The following is a 16,573-nucleotide window of genomic DNA, read 5'->3' as shown; positions in this document are numbered from 1 at the left end:
GGAAGGAGATGTGACCATGAAATTTTTTTTTCTTCTCTATTATGTTATTGTTTATTAAAGCACAGACCATGTTCCTGTTTATTACAACCCACAAGGTCATCTTAATGTGATTCTGATGCCAATGTCAGTCTGTCCACCACTTTGGTCCAGACTGAAATATCTCAACAACCATTGGATGGATTGCCATGAAATTTACTTCAAACACTCATGTTCCCCAGAGGATGAACCCGAACAACTTTGATGATCCTGTGAGTTTTCCTCCGGTGCCACCAGCAGGTTGACGTTTGTTGTTCTGAATGAAATACCTCTACAACTGCTGGATGGACTGCCATGAAATTAGGTACACACATTCATTTTCTCCTTCAGGGTGAATTGTAGTCATGTCGGTGATCTGCTGACAAATTGTTTAATCCTGTGGCTCTTGTACTTTTCAGACTTATACTTTTCAAATGTTTTTGGACCAAATGGATCTAATTCTGACAGTGAAACGAGTAATTTTGCAAAGATGGTGATGCCAGTCAAAAAAAATCTGCCGCTTTACAGCCACGTCTTTCACAATGTAAGTCAATGGGTGGAAAGTCTTTTTGGGTTGTACGTGACGTTGTCATTACATGGTCTGGCCACTATGTCAAATTGGTTTCAAAGCTTGGCACTCTTTCTGAGGGCCTGCATTGTACCTGCTAGACATCAGCATTCACATTTAGCTTAAAGCACTACTGTGTGTGGACTCTTAAGATGAGTATTACACTTCTGCATGTGTGTAAATTTAATCATCAGAGTGTGTACACAACATCGACATACCACAAATTTGGTCTTAATTATACTTGCAAATAGATGTGTACACTGACAGCTGCAGATACCGTGGAGCAACTTTATGTACTGCTTTCAGGAGTTTGCTTGTAGGACATGTTCCACACAAGCAAAGTAGATCTTAATTTTTTTTTATTTTTTGGTATTTTTGCCTTTACCAGTGGGGGACAGGACAGCTGAAGACAGGAGAATGGGTAGAGAAGGGGGATGACATACAGCAAAAGAGGCTGGAATCACTGCCAGAGGTGGGAAGCAACTATGTACCATAAATAGATTTTTCAGGTAGCTGTACTTTACTTGAGTATTTACTTTAATGACAACTTTTTACTTTTACTCCCTACATTTTAACATAAATATCTGTACTTTCTACTCATATTTTCAGAACAGACTTGGTACTATAGTTTTCATGCATTTGAGGGAAATTATTGATTATCTTTATGTAGCACGCTGCGCTCCAAACATCAAGACTGATTTTGACCTAAATGGATGGGACAATAACATATAGAGAGGACAATTCCTTGGTGTGTCCATAAGTGCATATCACGCACGACAGATGTAACAAGACGAAAACGATGTGAAAAAAAAACATGACCGGACAAAAATTATGTAACCAGGCGTACGCAAAGTAAAGATGCAAAGACAAAAACAGTGTAACAAGATGAAAATGACAGAGAGAAACTTTGCTGCAGAGAAAAGGTAAGGTTCAGTCAGCTTTGCATAGAAACAGCTGGTAGATATGTCCTTCAGAAGGTAACTTTTTACTTTGAGTACATTTAAGAGCCTGTACATTTCACTATCACTTGAGTAAAGAAGATGAATCGGTACGTCCACTCTTACTGGACTATTTTTTTTTTTTACACCGGTATCTGTACTTCTGCTTGAGTAAAGAATGCACGCAACAGTAGCCTTACACAGCTACTTAAGGGCAGCTTCAGTACACACCAAAATTAAAAAGACAAAGTATTTGATTTGGAACAGTTTGTTCTTTTCTTCTTCATCTTAAATTATAGGAACATTTTACAAAGAGCATGACAACCTCACTAAAAAGGGGGTCAGTTTGATCTTGAGGGGAGTTGACATCGATCTACTGGCTGTACTTTGTAAACACTAGTTTGTTTATTTTATTTTTGGATGGGCTATACTAATTAGGAACATTGATTAAAAAATGATTCATTTTCAGCTCTTTTTAATTTCTTTTTTGCTGTCATTTTTTTTATTTCACAGTTACACCACAGTTTCAGATAAATACATGTATGAATTATCTTTGCAATCATTCAAATAAATTAAGCTCATTTACATGTAAGTGACAAAAACACATTCATAAACATCAAAAACAACAAAAAAACATCATTATACAGATAAAATGCACAAAAGTAAATGTAATACAGGGGGTGTTCTGGAAAGTTTCTGCCTCGGTCTCAACAGCACACAGCCTGTTTGACTTTTTTTTGTCTTCATGATGCAGTGGCGGCTGCACCGACTGTACATTCTCACGCTGTCTGAACGCACCACACATTACTCGTCTTACTTCGCATCCTTCATTTATGGGTGGAGCTCCACCTGTCAGTGAATGGAGTGAAGACAAGGTGACCAGAGGGTGATGAAAACAGCTAAACTTTAAGGAGGAAATGAGCACCTTTTTTTCAGCATGCTACAAAATGTACTTAGATTTTATTCACAGATAGTTTAAACAGTGTATTTGTGTCTTAGTCCTGTGTGTGAGTGTGTGTGTGTGTTTGGTGGCTGTGTGAATAATGAATGATTCCAACAAATGTCCTGATTGGAGCACATCAACATTCACAGAGCTGACGAGACAAAGATCTTTATGTTTGGAAAGTGTCTTTTCTAGTGACCACATGTCCCAGTGTGATGTCTCAGTAACGTCTCTTCACAGTCCTGCCCCGATCTTCCTGTCTCCTCCTCCCACTTGCACCCCCTCCAGCTCGTCGTCAGAGAAAGGGCTGTGGGGATTGTAGCCAACGTCGGTGCCACGCTGCAAGAAGTCTGTGGGTCGTGGCATCCCGACGCCGTTGCCCATAGCAACAGGGAAACCATGCTGGGCTTCCTCCTCTTCCTCCTCGTCCTCCTCCTCTTCCTCCTCTTCCTCTTCTTCTCCATCCTCCAGATCGAGATCTATCCCTCTGTCGTCTGGATTCACAGCTCGTCTGCTCTCGTCAGATTTGTCGGCGGCCGTTTTTCCTCCGCTGCGTAGACGCTGGGCCTCAGACTGGGCTGAAGCGGTGGCCTGCTCCTTCGCCTTCCGGCTGCGTTTCCACTTCATCCTCCGATTTTGGAACCAGATCTTGACCTGCCAAGAGATGACAGAGCAAAGAAAAAGTGTTCAAGAGAGGGTCACGTTCAGGATATATAGTCCAGAGTTTATCTGAACAGATCTGTTTGTCTAAGTATCTCAATAAAAATAAATCTGGATACCGTACTGGACTGTGACGATATATATCATGATATTACATGGTTTATTATTTTATTTTATCTTTTTTATGATTTTTTTTTTAGCTTTGCAGTTGTACATAATTCAAACATTCATTGTTAAAGACAATTCAGGCCAAATTTTTGCACACACTTAGGTCACATCTGGCTACCTTTATTTTAGGTTATTACACAGCTTTGTTAAATACTCGATTACAGCAATCTATGATAAGGTTGTTTCTGTATAGCAGACCGTTGCTATGGATGCAGTTCTGCTCATCTGGAGGAGCAATAAAACCATTTTTCTTTTTTTTTAATTAACAAAATCTTTTTTTAATTGCAATTTTGTGTCAAACTGCTTAACACGTTAGATTTATTACTTAATAAAGGTCGTATCATGGTCATTTTATTGTGGTATTATTGTACTGTACATGTATTGTTGGTTGTTACATCCCTGTCAAATACATACTTTTGTTATTACATCTATCATTAGCAGGTCTAGACGAGAAGTTATTCTAAAAACTGTCAGCATGTTTTGATTTTTTAAAAACATTTTCTATACCAGTCCTGAGTGATCCCTCCTCGATCACTCTCTTTGTGGTTTCTACCTTTTTTTTGGGTAGGTTTGTAGAAGCTGTTCTATTTATAAAATCCCTCTGAGATTATATAAATAAACTTAACTTGCCTTTAATAATACTGATGCTGCAACAATTAGATAAATCAATTGATTAGTAAATTGAATGAAAGATAGTAGCCAACTATTTTGATAGCTGATTTTAGTCATTTTTCAAGCAAAAATATCAAACATTTGCCCATTCCAGCTTCTTAAATATGAGGATTTGCTGCTTTTCTTTTTCATTTCTAATAGTAAATGAAGAGTCTTTTTTGTTTGGTTTTGGACTGCTGGTTGGACAAAAGACACAAATTAAAGACGTCACTTTGGGAAATTGTGATGAGCACAACATTTGACATTTTATAGACTAAATGGTTAATCTGGGAAATAATAGGCAGATTAATCAATAAATAATCAGCCCTTATGCTGAATAACAATTACATCTGTAAACTTAATGTAAACCTTTTGTTTCCCTTTGATATGAAGGAGCAAATAATTCATTTTCTTGAGGCAAATCTGATTTAAAGTGCTGAACCTCCAACACAGCTCAAAAATGATTTGTAATTCATTAAAAAAAAAAGTCTGTTCTTCCTCCTTTGCCTCTTTGGGTTTGCTCACAATAAAAACCGGAAACACAGTACAAACACTGTACAAATGAAAAAACATGAATACTCTGGTTTGGAGTGTGAGCTCGAAAGAACTTGAAATATATGAAAATAAGACCAAATGTAATGTATTCAAGATTCATCATAATTACCAGAGTTATGAGGGAAAATAGACTAAAAATAGAAAAACATTTAAATGTTACGGTTTAGATGGAGAAAAGGTGAAATGCACTTAAGTTCCCCTTCAGTTCTTTGGGAGATAAAGTCACCAGTTTAGATGCTGAAATGTTCACAGATGGCAGAATAACAGTAATGTGTCTGTTGTGCATGTGCACCTCGACAAGACTTGTTTGCCCTTTAATTCAAATAAAACTTTGACATCTCTTTGTTGAATCTGTACATGAGGTGATTTTTTTTAGCATGCACACAGAGCAATGAGTGAATCAATCAGCAGTTTCTCATAATGACGCTATATTTTAATTTAATTTTTAACTGTTACACCACTAATGGACGGTTAGTTTTATGGTTTAGACAGTTCATGTGTTGTTAAAAGGTGCCGTTTGTTTATTTATAGAATGAAATCTTTCACATGATCATGTTAGAAATTTTATTCATGATTTTATTATTACATTTATATTTAATTCTGGAGAGTCTGTTCCCTACACGACACTGTAAAAAACATACAGGAATTTAAAGGAATCAATCTTTTCTTATTAACTTAACGTAAATGCAAGGGAACAATAAGTTTTATTTATTCAAGTTAATTAAATTTGAAATTTCTATTTGTTTTCAGAACATTTCAGAACTTATAAACATGAACTCCTCTAACTTGAAGTCTCTTGAATTGAAATGATGAGTTGGATGAATGTTCTGTAAATAGTTCGATCAACTCGTTAAATGAATTTTGCTTCCCAGCATGCATTGTTTGAGAATTAAAAGTCCTCTAAGACCCTTCTGTTTTAGTTTGAATAAAGTGATACAAACTTTCTATTCTTACTGAACATGTTTTAGTGCAACTGAATTAATATCATGTGTATTTGAATATGAAAGACATTGATTTCGAATCAATACAAAATTACTTCAACTTGTCCTTTCAAATTCAGTCACACTTACATTTTTAAGGTAGCCTGGATACTAACTTTTTAAAGTTAAAACAAACAGTTTATTTTAAGTGGAGTTATCAAAAAATAAAGGAATAAATCTGTTGAAATCCTGTTATCCTATGGAATAACTGCGCTGAGGCCGGCCCGTTTGTCTTCATCTGAGACCGACTGAACAGGAATATTTTGACTTGTGTTAAATAAACTTTTTTGAGTATTCTTTGCAACAAGTTCTTGTTCTTATTTCTGTGAATTTTACCTTGAAATTACCCTGTTGACTCGTGAAGTGGACTGCTCTCTCTTACCTGTGTTTCAGTCAGCATGAGTGAGGTGGCCACTTCGAAGCGTTTTGGTCTGGACAGATACTTGTTGAGTTTAAACTGGTTCTCCAGCTCCAGCAGCTGCTGACTGGTGAAGGCGGTGCGGGGCCTCCGGCACTTCCCCAACAGACCAGACTGAGGGCCCGCTGGAGGAGGAAGAGCACAGTAATCAGTCTTTGACTTCAGGTCAGTTATATTTGATTTGGACTTTTATTTAATCACATACAAAAAATACAACTTAATATACACATAAAAAAAAATATAATATCTGATGAAGAGGCGCAAAAAAGAAATGGGCTTAGTGCGTAGTTAAATCCCTTAAAAAGGAGAAAAAATATTTTAAAAAAAATAGTTTCCATTTATTTTATGACAATTTATTTCTCATTTTGATGCTGTGTTTTTATTTCTTCTAATCCTGCTTATCTGGTGCATGCATGAGTTTAAACACATATATGATGCATAAAGTATGTGCATTTTATTCATTCTTATACTTTATTTTCCTCATCTTTAGTTACTGTTTTCATTCAAAGTCACTACAAGAAATTAGATTAATTATTATTATTATGTCATACATGTCATTGCCGTTTTGCTTGTGTGGTTAAGTTGATGTAACATTACATCTATGTTTATAATTAATCTTTTTATTGTGTTTTTCCCCTTTTTCGATTTTATTTTTTCATGCACAGTTGGTGATGTTTGAATTTTGTGCATTGCAAGTGCACTGTTAAGTGAGCATCTTTAACAAACAAATCCTTATTTCTTATTTGATATGAACCAACAGATCTTCATCCTTAGATTTTTAGTGGAGTTTTTCATGTTTAACGCACATTTTATTTTGATAATTCAGCTCTTATTTTGAAGAAAAAAAAATCCATCCTTCAGGATTCAAGTCTTACATTAGTTTGAAATATTTGTCCAGTAACTGCCACTGTAGTCTTATTTATATAATACCAAGGACATAGGAAGTTCAATGTAATTTTGTGGGTGGGAACAGGCACACATATGGCCGCACTCTCTGGCCATCATTAACTATAATAGCTTTACTCCAGTTTATTGTTGACGGGGGGACACGGCAGCAGCGGGCGCAGGGGCCATAAAAACACAGGCATGCCATTAACTTAATGAAAATTCAATGAAGGCTTTTGGGATTTTATTGATGAACTACAGAACGTTTTAGGTGTTTGTTTATAGTTTCTTCATCACACAAAGACAATTTTCATCGGGTTGGCGTTTATAGAGGAATAAATGGGCCAAAATTAAAATATGACACACAGATAAAGCAGTAAAACGAAGCCAGTCAGTGTGTTGAACGGGACGATGCGTGGCTGTTATATTATCTCAAAATATGTGAAGATCTCCAAAGTTATCTTAAATAAAATGATGTACAAAGCATGGCTTGGAAAACTTACCTTCAAAATCAGGTAAATTATAATCAATAATTAATTTTTAGTTTTAATCAAGAAACAGTTTCTGTGTCTAATATTAGATATAATCGAAATTATATTGATTTTTTAGATTTAAAAATTCTAAAACATAAACAAATCATGTGTAGGTTCAGCAGACGTGCTAATATGATATATTTAAAATAAATACTAAATCAGTGATTTTACTTGGATTATTATTTGATTGCTCTGTAAATGAAAACAAAACAAACAGTAAATATGAAAAAACAAAGAACAAATTACTAACATAATAATTAATTAGGCATATAGTACTCTTTTAGGCCAAATAATATAATAAATGCATATAGGCTAATAGCTTACTACCAATACTAATGCTAAAAATGGGTGGGAGCGCTTCCTGGACACAAAATAAGTTTGCTTGAGATTCGCTTTGGATATGCACGTGTACACAAAAATCATAAAATTGGGGGAAAAAAAACCCAAGAATGTCTCTTTTAAAACATGGAAATACCTTTAGGTTAGACGATCAAACAAATTCCAACACGTTTCAGCGTCAAAATGATGACCATGCCATGACAATAAAGACATTTTATTAGTTTTTTAAGAGTGCGTTGGCGTGTTTTGTAATATTTGTAGTAATAATCTAAACTCAACAGTTTAGTGAAAACATAACTCAGTTAGTCAGTCAGACAACAATCAGTGTTTGTGTTAAATGAGTTTATGACACCTCAGCGGTGCTTCAGAAGTCAAACCGCCTGATCAAATCCTCTCCTGTAAAAACTGATAACGGGTCATAATTGACAGGTGTAATTGGCCGTTTGTCTTTGAAGACTTTCTTTTAGCTCGTTTCAAGCTATTTGAGTTTTAAACTTTGTATATTTTGTCACCATAAAATAATCATATCTGATCAATACTTACAGCTGTAATCCGGCAGTCGTGGCATCATGATCCCGGCGCGGATCCAGTGCTCCAGGGGCAGAGATCCCGCCATGGCAGCCGCCTTCAGGTGCTCCGGGTAGGTCTGTGTCAGCTGGGTGAAGCCGGTGTAGGCGAACGCGGGGTGCTGACCACCCAGCGCCGATAACGGGTACATGGGCGCAGGATACATGCCGGGGATCGACGCGAGTCCTGGGTGCGGTAGGTTTAGGATACCCGGTTTGGGGATTATTCCTGTCTGAAGTTGTGGGGCCCGCGGAGACGGGGTGTCCGCACGCCGGCAGGAGACCGGGCTACCTGCGGGGCTGTCGCTGCTCAGACCCGGGGACAGGTCTCGGCTGCCCCGGTTGGTCTCGTCGGCGAGCAAGGCGTCGATTCTGAAGTTTCTCGACTTCTCCATGATGGCTTCACACAGGAGGACGACAAGCAAACACCTGAGCCGTGCGTCAGGGCGCAGACAGCGGAGCCTCTTCCAGTCACAAACTCATATGTTCTCCGCGTCTTTTCAGGAAAAGTTGTATGCTATTAAAAAAACAAGCATTAATACATTTTCAGCTTATATTTTAACAACTAATATCCTTTGAAAAAACTAGTCAAAAACTCTAAATGACTAATTTTCGCATGTGCATCCCTCCATCACATGTCATTCTGCAGCATCGCATCCGCTTTCACAACAACTTCACAAACATCAGAGGTGTGCACCTCTCTCCATCAGCCGTCCTTCTCCACCCCTGCAAGGCCGGTGCGAGCCGGGATTGGCTGGAGGCTGAGCTGCTCTGACGGGCCTCTAATCAGCTAATTACTCGCTCGTTTCTCCCCCCAGAAAGCATTCAGAGTGAGGTAATGTCCAACCCTTGTCCCGCCTGCAAACACCTTCAACTGCATCAAAGCGCGGAGGTACATTAGAAGATTAGCCAATTGTATTTTCAGTATCTATCTTACTGCCAGCTCCTCGTACTCACGGCAGATTGCAGCTACCTTTAGCCATAAACAAAGAATTATATCCACCGCTTTGATTGTCCGAATTTAATTATCCAACATCCTCAACACCTTCGCACCAAATAGAGTCTGTTTTTCCGCAGTTTTGAGGTTACTGGTACCTCTGATTTGGGTGATGTTAAAAAAAAATGTCCACTCCAGTATTTAAATCATTCATATTAATGTCTTGCTTCATTCCCATACTAAGGCCATACCAGTGCCATTAAAGTTTACGACCAAGAACTGCACACAAACCGTATAAAAGTGTAATGACTTGGCAGAAGAGGCTATAAGTTAATTGGCTCTCTGGTTAAGGTGAACTAATGCCAGTTTAAGACGCGACAAAGCGGAGGTGCATCAGCACAAGTCCAGACTGACTTCATCTTTTCAGCTGACCATGTAACCCACTCCCTGTTATTTCACTGACAAACATAAAAACCATTGTTAAAAAAATACTTATAGGCTGTAATAAAATCTAAAGATCTTGTCTAATTGTGCTGCAAACACAATCTGTTGCTAAATTAAAACAATGCTTCTCATCTGAGATTTTTAATCGAATTACTTTACACTGAGAATTCGTATTCTGATGCAAACAAATAGGACCAAAGCTGATGCTCAACATTAAACTTTAAGAGATGATAGAGAACTTTTTTGAAAGTGCAAAGTTTCGGTCATAGATTTAAACGAAACGTCGTTTAAAAAAAAAAAAAAAAAATCTTTTATACACCTACACATGTTTCAAATGTTAATTTAATGATAATAATATACTAATACAAATAATAATACAATAATAATAAAAGAAAATTTTAAAGTAGTAAGTTTAAAGTAGTAATATTTCAGTATATTTTATCATCTATCATCTAGATTTCTTCCTCTGATCCTGGAGGGGAAATAAGAGTCATTTTTTTATTTTATTTTTTTTTTAGCTCAAAATTTTATATGCTGCTGACTATAATAAATACTGTAATCCTGAAGGCCTGTACCCATCGTGTCTGGTGGGATGTAAAATCAAATTTATTTATTTATTTATTTTTGTCGTCTATCAAGGGAATATATTTGAGGTTTTAGCTGATGTTGGTTGGACAAAACAAATCCTTGAGCTCTAGGAATTTATGATGGGCACTTTCATCAATTAATTAAACGAGGAAATAATCAAATTTACTTGTAATAAAAATAACCGTTAGCCCTGTAGTAGTTTTCAAACTGGGATCCAGGGACAAATAGGGGACCTTGAGCAGGTTGAAGGGGGTCCCCAGCAAAAGGAGAAATAGAATATTCGAACTTTATCACCTTTTTTAAGTTAAGGTCAAGTCTTAATGTGTTGTGAGGTTCTTGCATGAGAAAGTCCGGGGACAAAACTCACTGTGATTATTAAATATTCTCTAGAATGTCTAGAAAATCTGATACAGAGAGAGAAAAAAAGAGCTGTTTGGTCTTGAAGACATTAATTGAAGGAGTTTCATCAGTTTTCAAGAGGCTCCATCGGTTCGTCATGAGCAGACAAACATCTTCAATAACAAACAGTGCAGATGTGTTTGTTCCAGATGTCACAGTTTTACAGTCTGTAATCCAAACCGCGGCTTCAGACTCCACCGAGAAAGCTCTAAACTGTGGATCTCAGGAAATTGAAACCCATTCTGCAGGTATGAATAAAACTGAATCTTTTCACTCATGATATGTAATTGGCTGGTGTGTGTGTGTGTGTGTGTGTGTGTGTGCGTGTGTAGTTGACCTCCAGAAAATTGAAGCGGTCCTGCGGATCCGCCCACCTCTCTCTCTCCCTCTCCTCCAGCAGTGTGCTGCAGCGTCTCTCACCCTTTGCTCTCTATCAGGCAGATTACTGCCTGTCTCCGGCGCTGATACAGAGGTAATTTGCTGCAGGGAAATCAGGGGAATCTTCCTGTTTCTCCCAACCTCTTCGCCTGCAAAGCCTCGTTTCCTTGTTTTTATGATTTGAAAGTAATTTAAATAGGCAGGCCGCGGGTAAATCCGTCACAGGGCCTGTTGACAGAGACGCTCAAATTAAATTGAATCCTCAAACTGCCCTCCTGTTTTCAGTATCAGCTGCTGTTGTTTGAGCAGCACTTTGCACACTGTCCTACTCCTCTGAGATATCAAATTGAGGATGTAAACCATGATAATCCAGTATCAGTCAATTTTATATAAAGATAGTGCCCAGATTTAAATAATTAAAAGTGATAAAGCAAGCAAACAAGCTAAGTATGCAGGTACAACCCTGATTCCAAAATAGCTGAGATGATATGTAAGAGATAAGTAAAAACAGAATGCAATACACATACTTTTTTGACTTGCATTCAACTGAATATAGTTCAAAGACAAGACATTTAATATTCAAACTGATAAATTTGGTTGTTTTTTGTAAATAAACACTCATTCTGTGTTTGATGTCTGCAACATGTTTAAAAAAAAGTTAGGAGGCAAAAAAAGACTGAGAAAGATGTTAAATGCTCAAAAAAGACCTGCAACATCAAGTAAAATGGTGAGTTGGTAACAAGCAATAGTATCATGATGGGTATGAAAGGGGCATCACAATAGTGATGTGATCCATATTGATCAATCGGGGTAAAACCTTTCAGAGGTCAGGGTCAGACCCAGTGCATCACAATAGGGACTAGCAGGATTTACTGTGTTGCTGATGGACACTTCAGCAGCGTAGATGCTGCTCACAACTGAGTCAAAAACAAGAACCGCAGCGACAAGACGTAGATCATCAGATTAATTATCTGCTTGTATTGATCTCAGTGGACTGCCTCTCAACACTGACTAAGATCTGACCGGCCTAAACTCTCATTTTCCCTCCTATCCTTTTCTTCATGTTCTCACATGTGCACATGCCCTCTTGAACCCTTTGCAGAGCTCTCAAGATGCAGCGCACACCCTTCACACCATGAGAGGACAATTGGTTCAAAGAGGCCGCCGGGCCCTTGACGTTGCACTACAAAGCCAGAGTTTATCGACGAGTTATGCGTCAGTAAACTTAGCGGCCAACAGGAGTTTACTGAAACATTAAAGAGCTTATCAGCAATTACAGGCATATTTTTCAATCATTACCACGGTTCTGAGACAGCTTGCCCTGTCCTAAAGCTAATCCAGGCGCTCTCTGTGTGCCGACTTAGTCAGCACATTATTGACTCCTGCAGGGTCACTGATCCTCGTTGATTTATTTAACCTACTGATAAGCCCCTTCACGCTGCTGATAGATGAGAATGTTCGGGAGCTGAAATAAAGCAAATAAAGAGCTTCTACAGATTGTTAGCCTGATAACGTGGAGGATGGAAACACCAACAGACCATGAAAGATACAGATTCTTTGATTCACTGTCACTGAACTTGTTGATTGATCAAACTTCAGCTTTCTTCTTTGTGTTTGTTCATGTGTTCACATTCCTGTATCTGCACTCTTAATAAGGGTTCCGAAGATTTTCTTCCCAAAGGGCTGAGGGTCTACCCAGAACCATTTCCTTCTGAAGAATGGGTTAGTCAAGGGTTCTCTGCAAGACTAATGGTTCCATTAAGAACACTTCACTTCATCCAAAAAAAAATCCTTTTTAGAAGAAAGAGTTGGTCAAGAATCGTTGCAACCTTTGAAGAACTTTTTCTTTTTTTGAGGTTCATCAAGGGATATTTGTACAATAATATAAAAGAGTTCTCGGTAGAATCCCCTGGATCCCCTGGATGGGTTCTGGTTAAAAACCTTGGAATATTAAAAGGTTTTAAATTGCGATTGTAGTTGTGCAAATCTAATTTTAACTACTTCAGAGCAGCCAAAGTCTTGGGGACCCCCTGTGATTTCTGGCACCCCCTATGGGGAACCCTGACCCCAGGTTGGGAACCAATGTTCTAGATAAAACCCATTAAATATAAAAAAGTTCTCAGTAGAACCCCTGGGTGTATTCTAGATTAAACAATGGGACTACAAAAAAGTTAAAACCCCCTGACTGTGTTCTTGATAAAACCCATTGATTATAAAGAGGTTCTTGGTAGAACCCCATTGGTGGGTTATTGTTGGCAACCTTGGAAGGTGGAAAGGTTCTGATTAGAACCTCCAAAGAGGGTTGTGGCTGGAACCATTACATCATGGATGGGTTCTCTGTAGAACCTCTCATAGGGGGTTCTGGGTGGAACGTTTTACAGATGATTCTAAATATTACCATATATGTTGGGTTCTAGGCAGAGTTCCAAGTGGAAAGTTTATAAAAAGTTCTACTAGTAACCAACAAGGGTTCTCTTATGGGCAGAAACTGAAGAAACCGTTATGTTCCTAATTAGCACCTTTATTTTTAAGAGTGTTCTCTTCATTCAGGCTTGTTGTTGACTGGCACCAGATTTCCCAGCAGACCTGGAGTTCGATGTCTGGACCGCGGCTGTGATGAATGATTCGGAGCACAATAGACTTTCTGTGAAGTGAAAATCAGCTCTCCATACCTCTGGTAATTAGACTAATTCCCACAATGTTAAAGGCAGACGATAAATCAGCTCGCTTTCCGCCAGACCTTGAGACCAAAATTAATGTTGTCTCATTAAGGAGATAAAGGTAATTTATTGGAGTTTTACTTCTACTTCTCAGCCTCTGTACCCTGTCCCCATCATTTATTAACTAATATTGAGCTTTGCCATATGACATCTAACCCACTGGATGTGAATCTCCTTTTGTCTGTCTGCCCACTTTTGCCCGTTCCCACTCTCACCTCAGGTGTGTATCAGCACTTTCAGGAGCTGCTGTTGGAGAGGAAATACAGTTGTTTGCAGAGCCTTGATGTATTGTCATGTATTTTGTTGAATTTTCTTTTTGTAAAATCTTGGAATAATGCATTGATGGCCCCCAGTTGCAATAAGGGGAGGTTTTCCGTTTTTTTCTCCATTCTGCCATCTGTACAATGCATGTACACAGAATTATGACAGAGTTGTGTCAGAAATGCTGACACTGGCTTATAGCTGGCCAAAGTGCCGCTAACTGGAACCACAGGCACTGATCATGCTCAAGCACCCGCTGAAAAGGTTGAGCACTCAAGGGAAATGTGGCCAATGTGTATGCAAATACTATGAGATTAATACACAGCAGAGACGGAGACTAAAGTCTGTAACTTGGACTCTGGTCTCACTTAAGTCACCACACAGAGACTTGATTCATACTCAAAAGACTTGAGACTCAACTTGAACTCAGAATTTGGGACTCATGAGCAGTCTTTTGGTGCTTTAACATTAAGTAAATGATGAGCTGAGTGTGAGTCGCTCCTTTATCATCATGCATAACCTTATGCATCTGCTGCACGCAGCCACAGACACATGAAAAGCTGCAGCAACGACACGTCAAACACGTTAAAGTGAAACTGCTATGGGCAGTTAGCAAACATGTTAAGCTCAGCATAAGATACTAAGATACTGTATCTCACGTTAGTCTGTGTGTTTGTTTGTCACACTTGTTCACACAGAGTATTGCTTTGCCATGACTGTAAAAAAACGTAATCTTCTCTGGCTTTGCACAGATTAATGACGATGGCTTCTCGGTCTTCCAGCTGCTCTTTCATTAGCTTTTGTCTGTGGATGTTTCTGTTTTTCTATGACTCACTCTGTACCGAGTGCTTTGTGTCTGATATCAGGTGATTCAGTTGTGCACTCTCACTCCTGCCTGCCCAAATAAAGCATACTGGTGTGACTTTCTCACATCAGTAAGCTTTATTTGTTTTTGGCCTTCTTCCCCTCACGGACAGTGTTAAAAATTGTACTGTGCTTCACAACTGCAGCACATATCAAGTTCTGTGATGCGTCAGTAGGGCTGTGACCACATGGATTTTTTCTTACTGTGGTGACAAAGCAGCATATTCTGGCAGGATAATTAATTAGTTAATTAAGTTTTGTTGGGCTTTATTGCCACATACTGTCATTAGCGTTGCATAGCTCCTTTAAGGAACAGGGCAGTATGTAAGTGTATGTGGTGTGCAACTGAGGGAGAGCAAGCCGCAGGCGAGTGACAATGCTGCTCATAGTGGAGCAGAAACTTGAACATAACACAAAGTTGTCAATCTGGCAGTAAATGTACAGTGCAAGTTACAGTGTGTCAGTTAATAAACACTGTAGCTTCTCAAGACCAAGAAAAGTCTTGTCTTGTTGTTTTCCAACTGCTGAAACAGTGACGGGACTAGCCCCGAAGTAAGCTATGAAGGAAAGGCTAATGTCAAGCTAATGCTAACACTAGCATTTTGCCATTATAACTTAAGGCACTTGGGTAATCGTATCCCTTTCAGAAGCTTTGCAGCGCTGCGTCTCCTTGGAGATGTGCTAAAATAAATCTCTGATTATAAATACAACATCGAATGTCTTCTTTGTGGTGATGATGGTAATGAGTTCAACCCTGCTGTAGGCATCATGTGACAACAGTACTGAAGAAAAGCAGTTATTGCGTCTGTGTATCATTACACATGATTCAGTAGCCAGGCATAACTTCAAACTGCATTGGAATAGCCTGTTTAAAGTGATCATATACGAAACAAGTAATCAGTGCTGATACTGTGTACTAATAGATAAAGGATTGATGATAATACATGCTTTGAATTCATTAGATAGCTTTAGATAGTTATGTGTATGCAGTGTTCTAATTTAGACCAGATGACATGCAGTAGATGATAGAACACTCATTGACTTAAGACTTGACTTGGACTTGCAAAAAAAAGACTTGTGAGCATCTCTGATACCAAGTTAACTGTGTCATAGCTTTGATAGTTACCCTTCCTGGCTTTAGGTGAGGTAACACTTTCTCACTAATCCTCTTAATCAAAGTATATAAAGATATCTAAATAAATCCGCAGTTCCGTAATAAAAAGTGTCATTAATCTAATGACAGATTAACCGATCTGAATAGCTTCATATCTTTCAGATATGATCTTAGCTAATCAATGGCAGCTTAATAAAGTCGACACATTTGATAAACCACAATAGAGGCAGAACAAATAAAACGGCATGGGTTCAGAGTCTGCTTAACATCTAAAGTGGGGAATTCCAACCTTGAGACTCTCCAATCTCTTTCCCAGCTCACCTGTTTATTTTTTCCATACGGGAAACAAAAGCTTCCTTTCAGCATAATCCAGTCCAGTGTGAGTTTTATGACCATTTAATGGGTCCTTCCATCTAACAGCCCTGTGTTTTACTATCACCCATACAAGGGCCCCATTGTGCACAGACATGGGAAGATTGGAGATAAATACACCTTATCAGCCACAACAACACATCATTACTTTCACCCTGCTATCTGACTGTGTCTCTCCACCATGCATTATCTGCCCACTTATGAGGACATTCAGAGCCATCAAGTGCTTTGAAGATCTCCGCCAGTTGGCTGTTTGTTCTCTGTTTCTCCATTTCTG

At 38.5% G+C, this 16,573-nt stretch overlaps 1 protein-coding gene across 1 annotated transcript; it reads right to left on the bottom strand.

Annotated features, from left to right (window-relative positions):
* Positions 1-1,985: 1,985 nt before the first annotated feature.
* On the bottom strand, positions 1,986-8,874 carry mnx2b (motor neuron and pancreas homeobox 2b). Its single transcript, XM_084723893.1, has 3 exons — positions 8,197-8,874; positions 5,861-6,021; positions 1,986-3,118 (listed from the first exon to the last, which is right to left on the bottom strand). The coding sequence occupies exons 1-3, from the start codon at positions 8,612-8,614 to the stop codon at positions 2,699-2,701; spliced, it is 999 nt and encodes a 332-aa protein (XP_084580019.1). The 5' UTR covers positions 8,615-8,874; the 3' UTR covers positions 1,986-2,698.
* Between the last annotated feature and the right edge of the window lie 7,699 nt (positions 8,875-16,573).

Source organism: Lutjanus erythropterus, chromosome 1 (assembly GCF_056507025.1).
Source record: "Lutjanus erythropterus isolate fLutEry1 chromosome 1, fLutEry1.hap2, whole genome shotgun sequence".
In the NCBI taxonomy this organism is placed as follows: domain Eukaryota; kingdom Metazoa; phylum Chordata; class Actinopteri; order Lutjaniformes; family Lutjanidae; genus Lutjanus; species Lutjanus erythropterus.
The sequence above is the reverse complement of the archived record's forward strand: the minus strand, read 5'-3'. Positions and strand labels throughout refer to the sequence as shown.

Coding starts and splice junctions, on each gene's coding strand:
- mnx2b (XM_084723893.1), bottom strand. CDS start 8,614: ATGGAGAAGTCGAGAAACTTCAGAATCGACGCCTTGCTCGCCGACGAG. Junction 6,022..8,196: donor ACGACTGCCGGATTACAGCT/GTAAGTATTGAT, acceptor TTCCTCCTCCAG/CGGGCCCTCAGTCTGGTCTG. Junction 3,119..5,860: donor TCATGCTGACTGAAACACAG/GTAAGAGAGAGC, acceptor ATCTCTTGGCAG/GTCAAGATCTGGTTCCAAAA.